Here is a 13,430-nt window from a genome sequence, read left to right as displayed (position 1 = left end):
GTGTCCTTGACCTTCACACACTGCACATCTCTTATTGTTCCCCCAAAATTTCTTCTTTCAAATCATTATTTTCTTTACAAAAACGGTCGTTTTTCTTCATGTGACTTTTGCATTCTTTCATCTCCTCTGATGTGAACTCCACTGCCTTCTTCAAGCTAACAAACATGGCGGCCCTTTGTTTACATTGTTGGAAAGTGGGCGAATTTCTAATCGATGCTCTTGAAATAGCTTTCATATTCCAAAACGTCAACACTCTCACCTTTAGCTGCAGTTTTCGTTTTTATCTCCGTTGGTGATTTGCTGGAAGTTTCTGATTCTCTTTCATGTTCTCTTTGACATGACGTCACCATCTTAGCATAGCAGTAGTCGTCCATCTTCTATCACGTCTTCAATCTTCACTTCAGGTAACACTCCATCGCTTCTACTTATTGGACTTTAGAAAAAAGAACTATTTGAGCAATTTATTTCTATATTAGCTGTGAATACATACAGCTATTAGATCTCAAACTTCTTTACGTCCGCCATCTTGCCCACCACGGAAGTCTTCTTGTTTACCGGATGTGCTGACTTACCCGATCGGTATGCGCATGCGCCAAAATAACGGAAATGCCTTATTTTGTTTTCACAGTTCTAATGTTTGATGTTTAATTGTTCAATAACATATGTTTTTCTTGGTCACAGTACATGGAATTTTCGTTATAGAAATATTAAAACAACTCAATCTTTCTGCAAGAATTGTGCAGCGGTCGTTCCCTTTTTATATTTAAATCATTTGGGTAGCATTGAATTGATTAACTTGGACCTCGAGTTGAAAAACTTATTGGGGTGTTACCATTTAGTGGTTAATTGTACGGATTATGTAGTGTACTGTGCAAGCTACTAATAAAAGTTTCAATCAATCAATCAAAGTTAAATTTTTTACCTCTTGGTCGAACACCGACCATCCTTACCATGATTTAATTAACGTGGACCCCGACTTAAACAAGTTGAAAAACTTATTGGGGTGTTACCATTTAGTGGTCAATTGTACGGAATATGTACTGTACTGTGCAATCTACTAATAAAACAGCTCAGGTTTTTTTTTATATGGCAAAACACAAAATATGCAAAATTTTCCCCAAAAAATATTCCAAGGTGAATTATTGAATAGGTCAATAATTCAAAATGACATTTATTTTGATTCATTATTATTTTTGAAAGAAAGAAACCGCCTGTCATGCCTGTAAATCACTTTTATGTTAGATCATGTTTATGTTTTGTTTTTGGACTCTTGTTTCCCGTTTTGCACTTCCTGGTTTTGTTTTTTTCCGTAGTTACTCATTAGTTTCCACCTGGTCTCCAAGTCACGCCCCTGTCCTCAGCCTCACACCTGTTAGTAATCATCATCACAGTCATTATTTATACCATTCTGTTTCTGTCCTCGTCCTGGGAACTTTGCTTATGTCTACTTGCCCACCTACCTTTATGCCATGCTATTCTGTTTTCTATGCTGTCAATACCACGTAATTTTTTGTTGTTTATGCCATAGTGCAAGTTTTGTTATTTATGCCACAGTGCACGTTTTTGTTTCTTGTCTTTAGTCATGCCATTGTGCTAGTTTACCGGCCCCACGGCACATTTTAAGAATACAATTGAAAAAAAAATCAACTTAAAAAGTGGTATAAAGTTTTATACGTTTTATAGCCAAGTTTTCCGCCCTCGAGCGGGCCATTTGTCTGCCTTTTGTTAGTTATAGTGTTTAAATAAACAATGTGCACTCACATTCACATCTCGCTTGTGCCAAATTCCCTCTGCATCGAAGAAGCAAAACAAATCCAAGTCAAAGTCCTGACACCGCCTGCATGGCAGCTTTGTGTTATAAGAGTAAGCATTGCAACAATTTCTTGTTACATTTCACCTGTTTGCTCTTTTATACCACTTTTTAAGTTGATTTTTTTTCAATTGTATTCTTAAAATGTGCTGTGGGGCCGGTAAAAAATAACCCGCGGGCCGCACTTTGGACACCCCTGAAATAAAGACTAAACTAAACTGTTCTCCAAAAATATAGATTGTTAAACTTAGCTAATATTCAAAGACTAGCATCAATACGAATGGCCCATCGAATCCTAAATAACACCGCACCAGCGCCACTTAAGCACTTTGTCCAGTTTACATCTGCTGTGACAACTAGAAACACACGAGCCTCCACCAGGGGGCAGTGTAGCGTACCCGGATGTAAAACATCTTTTGCACAGTCAGCCTTTTCATATAAAGCCATAAAGGAATGGAACGACCTCACGACAAACATGAAAAGTTTAACAGACTACTCTTCATTTACAATTGAAGTTAAAAAGTGGCTTTGGAGCAATCAAAGCTGCTCACACGGTCACTAAGGTGGGCACTATTGGCAGATCAACTTCATTTGTATTATATATAAGAGTAAGCATTGCAACAATTTCGTGTTACATTTCACCTGTTTGCTCTTTTATACCACTTTTTATTTTTTTCAATTGTATTCTTAAAATGTGCCGTGGGGGCCGCACTTTGAAATAAAGACTAAACTACACTTCCGGTTAGTGAAGCCGATACATCCTGTTACAGCAGTAAGGATGCAAACTTTCACAATAAAGGCTTAAGCAGTAACCATTACAACCTTCATGGTTGACAAACCATGTTCCCAACATCGACAAAGCAATTAGCTACCGACTGCCACCTACTGGTATGGAAGAGTATTACACGGTTACAGACTATAAATACTTGTTTGCAAAGAAATATTTTTACCCAAAATAGGTGAAATTACATAATCTCCCACTGCACACCAGTGCCTGGAAAATATTATTTCAATTATTTTTTAAAGCAGTAATCGACCGGAAGTTTCTGGCGTCTGGCGCATGCGCAAAGCGAAAAGACCAGGATGGCTGACTGCGATAAAACAGCTGTATACAGTCACGGCAAATAGATACGTCAAATATTTCCTTTTCTAAAGCCCATGACTTGGAAGTTAAGTTTGGAGCGACGGAGTGTTTTCTGAAGTGAAGAACGTAGACGACTACTGCTATGCTAAGATGGCGCCACCATCCATCCATCCATTACCTACCGACTTCCAGCAAATCACCAACGGAGATGAAGACGAAAACTGCAAATGAAGATGAGTGAGTCGAATTTCCCCAACAATGTAATTTTGGAAGCAATCATAAGCACCGAAAACAGTTTTGAGGATAAATATGACGATTTAGTTGAAGAATGTAAAGAAAGAGCAATGATTGTTAGCTCGAAGAAGGCAGTGGAGTTCACATCAGAGGAGATGAAAGAATGCAAAAGTCACATGAAGAAACTGGAGGAGCAAAACGACCGCTTGTGTAAAGAAAATGATGATTTGAAAGAAGAAATTTCGGTGAAGACTGAGAGATGTGCAGTGTGTGAAGAGAAGACTGGACCGCAGAGAATTGGAGGTAATAAAGAACAAGAATAATATGATTACTGTCAACCTTTGATAGGGAAGTTCTCCACAATTGTCAAAGTAAGTTAACAAAGCAAATATAAATCATTAGAATTTTGGTTTTATTAAAGGCCTACTGAAAGCCACTACTAGCGACCACGCAGTCTGATAGTTTATATATCAATGATGAAATATTAACATTGCAACACATGCCAATACGGCCGGGTCGACTTACTAAAGTGCAATTTTGAATATCCTGCTGAAAACGTTTCGGTATGATGACGTCACGGATTGTAGAGGACATTTTGTCCCAGCATGGTGGCCAGCTATTAAGTCGCAAAATTCCACAGTATTCTGGACATCTGTGTTGGTTAATCTTGCAATTTGTTCAATGAACAATGGAGACATCAAAGAAGAAAGCTGTAGGTGAGAAGTGGTGTATTGTGGTGTATTTAGCAACACAAACACAGCCGGTGTTACATTGTTTACATTCCCGAAAGATGACAGTCAAGATTTACTATGGAACAGAGATGTTGAGCGACCACGGTTGGATTGGACCACACACATAAAGTACAGTGTATTGTGCGGCGATCATTTCGAAAAATAAATAACATTTTACCATTCTGTATTCTGAAGGCGATCCATGTCCTGTGCTACTCCAGCGCCCTGCTGATCGTCACCGTCAGCGTCGGGTTCAAAGCGGTATAGCTCGGTTGGTAGAGTGGCCGTGCCAGCAACTTGAGGGTTGCAGGTTCGATCCCCGCTTCTGCCATCCTAGTCAATGCCGTTGTGTCCTTGGGCAAGACACTTAACCCGCCTGCTCCCAGTGCCAATCACACTGGTTTAATTGTAACTTAGTTACTGGGTTTCACTACGTAAAGCGCTTTGAGTCACTTGAGGAAAAAGCGCTATATAAATATAATAATTCAATTATAGCGCTATCCCTTGTTGCGGTTGGGCCTGGCCGAGTGGTCCTGCCACCCCCACGGCTGCCAAGGCGCCTCTCATAGCATCTTCCCTCTATGAATCGCTCCCACTGCCCTCTAGTCCTTCACACTCACTTTCCTCATCCACGAATCTTTCATCCTCGCTCAAATTAATGGGGAAATCGTCGCTTTCTCGGTCCGAATCGCTCTCGCTGTTGGTGGCCATGATTGTAAACAATGTTCAGATATGAGGAGCTCCACAACCCGTGACGTCATGCGCACATCGTCTGCTACTTCCGGTACAGGCAAGGCTTTTTTAATCAGCACCAAAAGTTGCAAACTTTATCGTCGATGTTCTCTACTGAATCCTTTCAGCAAAAATATGGCAATATCGCGAAATGATCAAGAATGACACATGAAATGGACCTGCTATCCGCGTTTAAATAAGAAAATCGTATTTCAGTCGGCCTTTAAAGTAAAGTTAAAGTACCGATGATTGTCACACACACACACACATGCTAGGTGTGGTGAAATGTCCATTCATTTTAGCAAGGCACTAAATGTATGGCCATAAAACACTACACACACATACAGTACATGGAAGAAAGTGGGATCATGTCTGAGCTTAAGTTTGTGTTAATCGTGTCCCGTAGACGTCCAGCAGCTGATTGGTCATCCAGAAGAACTTTCCCCTCAATCTCCCGGGGCGAGCTCCACTTTGAAGCAGGAGACTCCACAACCACCCCGCATTAAAAAGGAAGAGGAGGAACTCTGCATCACGCAGGAGGGAGAGTGTCTTCTAGAACCGCAGGAAAATGATCTCACCAAGTTTCCACTGACTGTTGTCTCTGTGAAGACTGATGAAGATGAAGAGAAACCACAAGTAGACAACCTCTTAGCTCCACTATCAGATAGTGAGGCTGAAGACGAGGTTGAAGTACCTTTGAGCAGCGATACAGACTGTGAAGGTGATATGAAGACTCGCACTGACAACAAACACTCTGAATGCTCTACAAAGAAGAGAGGTAGAAAATGTTTGACCTGTTCAGTTTTTGATAAAAGCGTTGGAAAAAAGAGCAATTTAACACACACAGGAGAAAATACATTTAATTGTTCCGTTTGTAGTAAAAACTTTACTCACAACCGCAGTTTGACTCAACACATGAGGAAGCACACAGGAGGAAAAACATTTTACTGTTCAGCTTGTGGACAAAGCTTTACTAAAAAGTGCCATTTGACTCAACACATGAGAAAACACACAGGAGAAAAACCATTCAACTGCTCGGTGTGTGGGAAATGCTTTTCTCAAAAGAGCAATTTGACAGAACACATGAGAAGACACTCAAAAGACAAAACATTTATTTGCACAGTTTGTAGTAAAAACTTTTTTTCCAGATCGGGTTTGACGCAACACGCTATGACACACAACGGACAAAAAACATTTAGTTGTTCGGTTTGTGGGAAAAACTTCTCTCAAAATAGGTATTTGACGCAACACATGAGAACACACGCGGACACGAGCGCACACACGGGAAATAAATCATTTAATTGCTCAGTTTGTAGCAAACGCTGTTCTTCTAGGTCAGGTTTGACTGAACACATGATGAAACACACTGGACAAAAGCCCTTCAGTTGTTCAGTTTGTGAAAAAACCTTTTCTCGAAAGGGCAATTTGATGGAACACGCAAGACGACACACAAAAGAAATAACCTTTAATTGCTCGGTTTGTAGTAAAGTCTTTTTTTCCAGATCGGGTTTGACTCGACACTTGATGAAACACACTGGGCAAAAAACATTTAGTTGCTCTGTTTGTGCTAAAAGCTTCACTCGAAACAGCAATTTGACTCATCACTTGAAAAGACACACAGAAGAAGACAACTGTTGAACATTTAGGCCGCACGATTTTGGAGGAAAAAAAACCCTATATAAACATTTTGTAAGTGGATTTACTTAACTAAAGTATATGAATAATTATTGAAGGAAGACTGTCAATCAACATATTTTTGTCTCAGATTTGAACACTATGCAATAATCTACTAAAGAATATTTTTGCTTTATGCAAACAGACTCAGAGCTTTTGTGCTTTTTGAATGCCGGCTTCAGCTGGGTAATTTCCAAGTAAGGGAATAAGCGGTAGAAAATGGATGGATGGATGGATATTCTGGGTGAATAATATACTGTTGTTTCTGTGTTTGAACAGTGGAGTTTGCTGTACGTTCCTGTGAAAGGTGAGATACTAATTTGATAGTCGAATCGCTGATTATCTTATAAAGAGCCCTACACTACACGCACATACAGTACATAGAAGAAAGTATGTAAACTTTTCAAGGATCTTATCTGTTTGTGTCCTGCAGTGAAATTTAGGTGTGATCACATGTGGGTGCCTCGGATTATACTCAAGATAGATATAATTTGTGTAATTTACTACAACAAAAAAATGTTTACTACAGTAGCCTGTGCACAGCCAGATTAGATTTTCATGCGAAAATATTGTAATATTTGGCTTGAAATCTTTTAAATTTCCGCATGCAATTATATTAAAATAGGGTATGAAAGTCTTTGGCTGTTTTATTTCTCATTATTTCACATCATCTACCTGTGTTTTCTGGCGATGAGAACCAACAGAGTACGAGAGACAGCAGATATATTTATCATAAATAGATCAATAGAAGCACTAAATGCTTTGAGAGAATCAGAAATGTGTACGAAGATGACTCAGTAAAGAGTGTATTGATTGGTTTGTATAAGATCTGTAAAATAAAATCGGAGACAATGGCAAGAAAAGGTCATTAAAATAGGACGGAAGATAGTCTGGCAACTACTGAACATGTTTTTTTTATGACATTTTGAACATTTATTTAAACAAATATACATTTTTATGTGTTGCCATTTGGAAAGATGTGTTGTCGCCGTTCGTTTTGTTGTTCTGTACCGCCTTGTGATTTAAATAAAGATGAAGTAAAAAGGGGTCTTCACATTTCTCACGCCGACCCAAGAGTTCTAGGAACCCTCCCTCGAGGCGGCCCCTCGCAACGGTCGAAAAGTCCGTCCACGGCCACTCGTGACGAACGACACAACTCTTGACTGAAATGCAGGTTACTGTGTTGGAATGATTTACTATTAAAAGGTGAATGAATGAATGAATGAATGGTTTATTTTGAGCCATGCAAACAAAACAAAAGAATGACATAAAATACAAAAGAAATATATATATATATACATTATTTTTACACCTGCATAGAAAACATTACATGTGACTAATCTTTTGTAGATGTCAAGATTGGCTCAAAAGGGAGTGGGAAGAAGTAAACTTATTTGGTCCCACCCCTATACATCAATCAATCAATCAATCAATGTTTATTTATATAGCCCCAAATCACAAATGTCTCAAAGGACTGCACAAATCATTACGACTACAACATCCTCGGAAGAACCCACAAAAGGGCAAGGAAAACTCACACCCAGTGGGCAGGGAGAATTCACATCCAGTGGGACGCCAGTGACAATGTTGACAGTGAGAAACCTTGGAGAGGACCTCAGATGTGGGCAACCCCCCCCCCCCCCTCTAGGGGACCGAAAGCAATTGATGTCGAGCGGGTCTAACATGATACTGTGAAAGTTCAATCCATAGTGGCTCCAACACAGCCGCGAGAGTCCCGTCCACAGGAAACCATCTCAAGCGGAGGCGGATCAGCAGCGTAGAGATGTCCCCAACCGATACACAGACGAGTGGTCCATCCTGGGTCCCGACGAGCGGCCCATCCTGGGTCTCGACTCTCGACAGCCAGTACTTCATCCATGGTTATCGGACCGGACCCCCTCCACATATACAATATATATATATATATATATACAATATATAATACAATAATACATATAATATAATTCCATTCAGTGGTTGCTGCATAGATGCTATATATTATCTATATATAATACATTTAAATTCACACACACTTACATATATACACACACATATATACACACATATATATACAATCTATATACACATATACATATATATGTATATATACATACATATACATACATACATATACACACATAATCACATACATACACACACCTATATAAATACTATAATGGGTATAATGGGTATGAGGTATGATGAGAGAGACACCATATCGCTAAATATGTGTTGAAAGACGTTGTTATCCACTTACTAAAACTGTACTTTATATTATTTAGTCGCATAAACAGAAGTATTTAATTCAAATATAAGTTTTTCCTTCTATAGTGCAATTAATATCTGTTGCGTAAAAACAAAAAACTCAATTAAAATGTAAATTTACAACACAACAAATGTGTGTTGAAGGGGACACATTATGCAAAACCTGACTGAGTCATGTTATGTATTGGGGAGCCCTGCGATGAGCTGGTGACTTGTCCAGGGTGTACGCCGCCTTCCGCCCGATTGTAGGTGAGATAGGCGCCAGTGCCCCCCCGCCACCCCAAAAGGGAATAAGCGATAGAAAATGGATGGATGGATGGATGTATTGGGGAATTACCCATCCATCCATCTTCTTCCGCTTATCTGAGGTGGGGTCGCGGGGGCAGCAGCCTAAGCAGGGAAGTCCAGACTTTTCTCTCCACAGTGACTTCATCCAGCTCCTCCAGGGGGATCCCGAGGCGTTCTCACATTACATAAGATTATCATCTATTGTTTTTTGTTTTTTTGGGGGGGTGGAGGTCTGGTTGGGATGTAAACAAAAAAATATGTTGACATTTAGGGCAGACAACAGACATATTATGAATGTGAATATGATGTAATGGATAGGTATGTCAGATGCTGGATGTTAATAAAAATAAAATGAAAACATTGATTATTATGTAATAGTTCATTTTTTAAAAACAGATATTTAAAGCAGGAGGTCTATCTGTGTTGGCCCTGCGATGAGGTGGCGACTTGTCCAGGGTGTAACCCGCCTTCCGCCCGATTGTAGCTGAGATAGGCGCCAGCGACCCCAAAAGGGAATAAGCGGTAGAAAATGGATGGATGGATGGATGGGTTGCAGCACAGATATTTACCAAGAAATATATATAAATGTTTTAATTCTGTCCCAAAAGAGAAAACCACAATGTCTTCTTAATCTTACATTTGTGTCACATGACACTTCTTATTCCTGTATTTCAACTAGAGCTGGGTGTTACACTGCTACTAGAGTTAATACCGCTATATTTTAGAGAGCGATATATATTTGAGACTATACCTCCATACCGGTTGTCTTTTGACGTGCCTTCGTTTGCTGTTCTCTGCGCCTTTTATTTTATTGAGCCTTTATTTAACCAGCTGAAATCCCATTGAGATCAAAGATCGACTACCGCTTGTCCCTTTTGGGGTCGCTGGAGCCTATCTCAGCTGCATTCCAGATCTTTGATCTCAATGGCATTTCCATCCATCCTTCCATTTTCTACCGTTTGTCCCTTTTGGGGTTGCGGGGGGACGCTGGAGCCTATCTCAGCCGCAATTGAGATCTTTGATCTCAATGGGATTTCCATCTATCCATCCATTTTCCTGACCGGTCCGGTGGCCATGGATGAAGTGCTGGCTGTCCAGGGTCGGGACCCGGGGTGGACCGCTCGCATGTGCATCAGTTGGGGACATCTCTGCGCTGCTGACCCATCTCCACTCTGGATGGTCTCCTGCTGGCCCCACTATGGACTGGACTCTCACTATTATGTTAGATCCACTATGGACTGGACTCTCACTATTATGTTAGATCCACTATGGACTGGACTCTCACTATTATGTTCGATCCACTATGGACTGGACTCTCACTATTATGTTGGATCCACTTTGGACTGGACTCTCACTATTATGTTCGATCCACTATGGACTGGACTCTCACTATTATGTTAGATCCACTATGGACTGGACTCTCACTATTATGTTCGATCCACTATGGACTGGACTCTCACTATTATGTTGGATCCACTATGGACTGGACTCTATTATGTTCGATCCACTATGGACTGGACTCTCACTATTATGTTAGATCCACTATGGACTGGACTCTCACTATTATGTTAGATCCACTATGGACTGGACTCTCACACTATTATGTTAGATCCACTATGGACTGGACTCTCACTATTATGATAGATCCACTATGGACTGGACGTTCAGACTATTATGTTAGATCCACTATGGACTGGACTCTCACAATATTACGTTAGATCCACTATGGACTGGACTCTCACAATATTATGTTAGATCCACTATGGACTGGACTCTCACTATTATGTTCGATCCACTATGGACTGGACTCTCACTATTATGTTGGATCCACTTTGGACTGGACTCTCACACTATTATTCTAGATCCACTATGGACTGGACTCTCAAAAAATTATTCTAGATCCACAATGGACTTAACTCTCACTATTATGTTAGATCCACTATGGACTAGACTCTCACTATTAGGTTGGATCCACTATGGACTAGACTGGACTGGACTCTACTATTATGTTAGATCCACTATGGACTGGACTCTCACTATTATGTTAGATCCACTATGGACTGGACTCTCACTATTATGTTAGATCCACTATGGACTGGACTCTCACTCGGCGTGGCGCAGTGGAAGAGTGGCCGTGCACAACCCGAGGGTCCCTGGTTCAAATCCCACCTAGTACCAACCTCGTCACGTCCGTTGTGTCCTGAGCAAGACACTTCACCCTTGCTCCTGATGGGTGCTGGTTAGCGCCTTGCATGGCAGCTCCCTCCATCAGTGTGTGAATGTGTGTGTGAATGGGTAAATGTGGAAGTAGTGTCAAAGCGCTTTGAGTACCTTGAAGGTAGAAAAGCGCTATACAAGTACAACCCATTTATCATTTATTATGTTAGATCCACTATGGACTGGACTCTCACTTCTATGTTAGATCCACTATGGACTGGACTCTCACTATTATGTTAGATCCACTATGGACTGGACTCTCACTATTATGTTAAATCCTCTATGGACTGGACTCTCACTATTATGTTAGATCCACTATGGACTGGACTCTCACACTATTATGTTAGATCCACTATGGACTGGACTCTCACAATTATGTTAGATCCCCTATGGACTGGACTCTCACTATTATGTTAAATCCTCTATGGACTGGACTCTCACTATTATGTTAGATCCACTATGGACTGGACTCTCACACTATTATGTTAGATCCACTATGGACTGGACTCTCACAATTATGTTAGATCCACTATGGACTGGACTCTCACTATTATGTTAGATCCACTATGGACTAGACTTTCACAATATTATGTCAGACCCCCTCGACGTCCATTGCTTTCGGTCTCCCCTGGGGGGGTGCCCACATATGCGGTCCTCTCCAAGGTTTCTCATAGTCATTCACATCGTTGTCCCACTGGAGTGACTGCAGATTTATTTCCACACACACCAATTTGCTCGGTAACTAACACTCTGCGTGTATGTACAACACAACTACACAACATTGTCACAACACAAACACAATTCCATTATCATTGATGTACACTTCTGTAATCCAAAAAGGAGGCGAGGAAACACCCTCCATGTCTTTCTCAATCAAAGTAGTGCAGCTGCTGTTCTTAGCATCACTCAGAGTCAGTGGTCCTCAAATGGGGGTACTTGAAGGTATGCCAAGGGGTACGTGAGATTTTTTAAAATATTTTCTAAAAATAGCATTAATTCAAAAATCCTTTGTAAATATATTTATTGAATAATACTTCAACAAAATATGAATGTAAGTTCATAAAGTGTGAAAAGAAATGCAACAATGCAATATTCAGTGTTGACAGCTAGATTTTTTGTGGACATGTTCCATAAATATTGATGTTAAAGATTTATTTTTTGTGAAGAAATGTTTAGAATGAATCCAGATGGATCTCTATTACAATCCCCAAAGAGGACTCTTTAAGTTGATGATTACTTCTATGTGGAGAAATCTTTATTTATAATTGAATCACTTGTTTATTTTTCAACAAGTTTTTAGTTATTTTTATATCTTTTTTTCCAAATAGTTAAAAAAAAGACCACTACAAATGAGCAATATTTTGCACTGTTACACAATTTAATAAATCAGAAACTGATGACATAGTGCTGTATTTTACTTCTTTATCTCTTTTTTTCAACCAAAAATGCTTTGCTTTTATTAGGGGGTACTTGAATTAAAGAAAATGTTCACAGGGGGTACATCACTGAAAAAAGGTTGAGAACCACTGCTCTACTGCGATGAGGTGGCGACTTGCCCAGGGTGTACCCCGCCTTCCGCCCGATTGTAGCTGAGATAGGCGCCAGCGTCCCCCGCGACCCCAAAAGGGAATAAGCGGTAGAAAATGGATGGAACCACTGCTCTAAGTAAAAAAAAAAAAACATTTAATGCAAGTTTTTTGTTATCACTTAGAACATCCATCCATCCATTTTCTACCGCTTATTCCCTTTCGGGGTCGCGGGGGGCGCTGGCGCCTATCTCAGCTACAATCGGGCGGAAGCCGGGGTACACCCTGGACAAGTCGCCACCTCATCGCAGGGCCAACACAGATAGACAGACAACATTCACACACTAGGGACCATTTAGTGTTGCCAATCAAACTATCCCCAGGTGCATGTCTTTGGAAGTGGGAGGGGCCTATCCCCAGGTGCATGTCTTTGGAGGTGGGAGGAAGCCGGAGTACCCGGAGGCCTGGGCAAATATTTTGACTTGGGGGGCCACATTTAGAAGAAAAAAAATTGTGTTTGGGAGCCACTATATTTATTTTTAAGAACACTTATACAAAACCTCACAATAATATCTGATTGAATGCTAAAAACGTTACGCCAGACCGCCTTAAAAAGCGTAATGGAATTTTATATTTTTCTATGAACAGTAAAACACAGAATATTGACAAAATATGAACGACATATTTTCCAATCAAGTGAAACGGAACACAAATGCAACAAACGGTGAAATAGGAAGGCGGAGGGTACAAAATAAACCCACCTACTATCTGATATATCGCTAAGCTTTAGAACTTTGTTGTGAAAATCTCCTTCCGCGTCTGTGGAAACGCTTCTCGTCCACGCTGCTTGGTGCCTCGTCTGAGCTGCT

General features: G+C 40.4%; 2 protein-coding genes across 5 annotated transcripts in view; one reads left to right on the top strand and one right to left on the bottom strand.

Moving 5' to 3' along the window:
- LOC133551230 (zinc finger protein 771-like) overlaps window positions 1–13,430 on the bottom strand; it is a 172,868-nt gene that overhangs the window by 11,297 nt on the left and 148,141 nt on the right. For 2 of the 3 annotated variants that reach the window (XM_061897765.1, XM_061897892.1), the window contains exon 1: window positions 260–572. The exons of the other annotated variant lie outside the window; for it this stretch is intronic. In XM_061897765.1, the coding sequence (XP_061753749.1) occupies window positions 260–374 (115 nt within the window). In that variant the 5' untranslated portion in view covers window positions 375–572. Of the gene's footprint in view, window positions 1–259; window positions 573–13,430 lie in introns of those variants that run through there. 3 annotated transcript variants of the gene reach the window in all.
- Window positions 1,442–6,460, top strand: LOC133549630 (zinc finger protein OZF-like). 2 transcript variants are annotated; one of them, XM_061895376.1, is made up of 2 exons: window positions 1,442–1,502; window positions 4,998–6,460. In XM_061895376.1, exons 1-2 carry the CDS (start codon window positions 1,487–1,489, stop codon window positions 6,227–6,229), a joined length of 1,248 nt encoding a protein of 415 aa, XP_061751360.1. In that variant the 5' UTR covers window positions 1,442–1,486; the 3' UTR covers window positions 6,230–6,460. The 2 variants fall into 2 exon arrangements, with proteins under 2 accessions (XP_061751360.1, XP_061751278.1); XM_061895294.1 differs by lacking the exon at window positions 1,442–1,502 and adding an exon at window positions 2,883–3,431.

The sequence above is a fragment of the Nerophis ophidion genome, linkage group LG01, assembly GCF_033978795.1.
Source record: "Nerophis ophidion isolate RoL-2023_Sa linkage group LG01, RoL_Noph_v1.0, whole genome shotgun sequence".
Classification (NCBI taxonomy): domain Eukaryota; kingdom Metazoa; phylum Chordata; class Actinopteri; order Syngnathiformes; family Syngnathidae; genus Nerophis; species Nerophis ophidion.
Note: the sequence above shows the minus strand (reverse complement) of the source record. Positions and strands in the feature narration are given on the sequence as shown.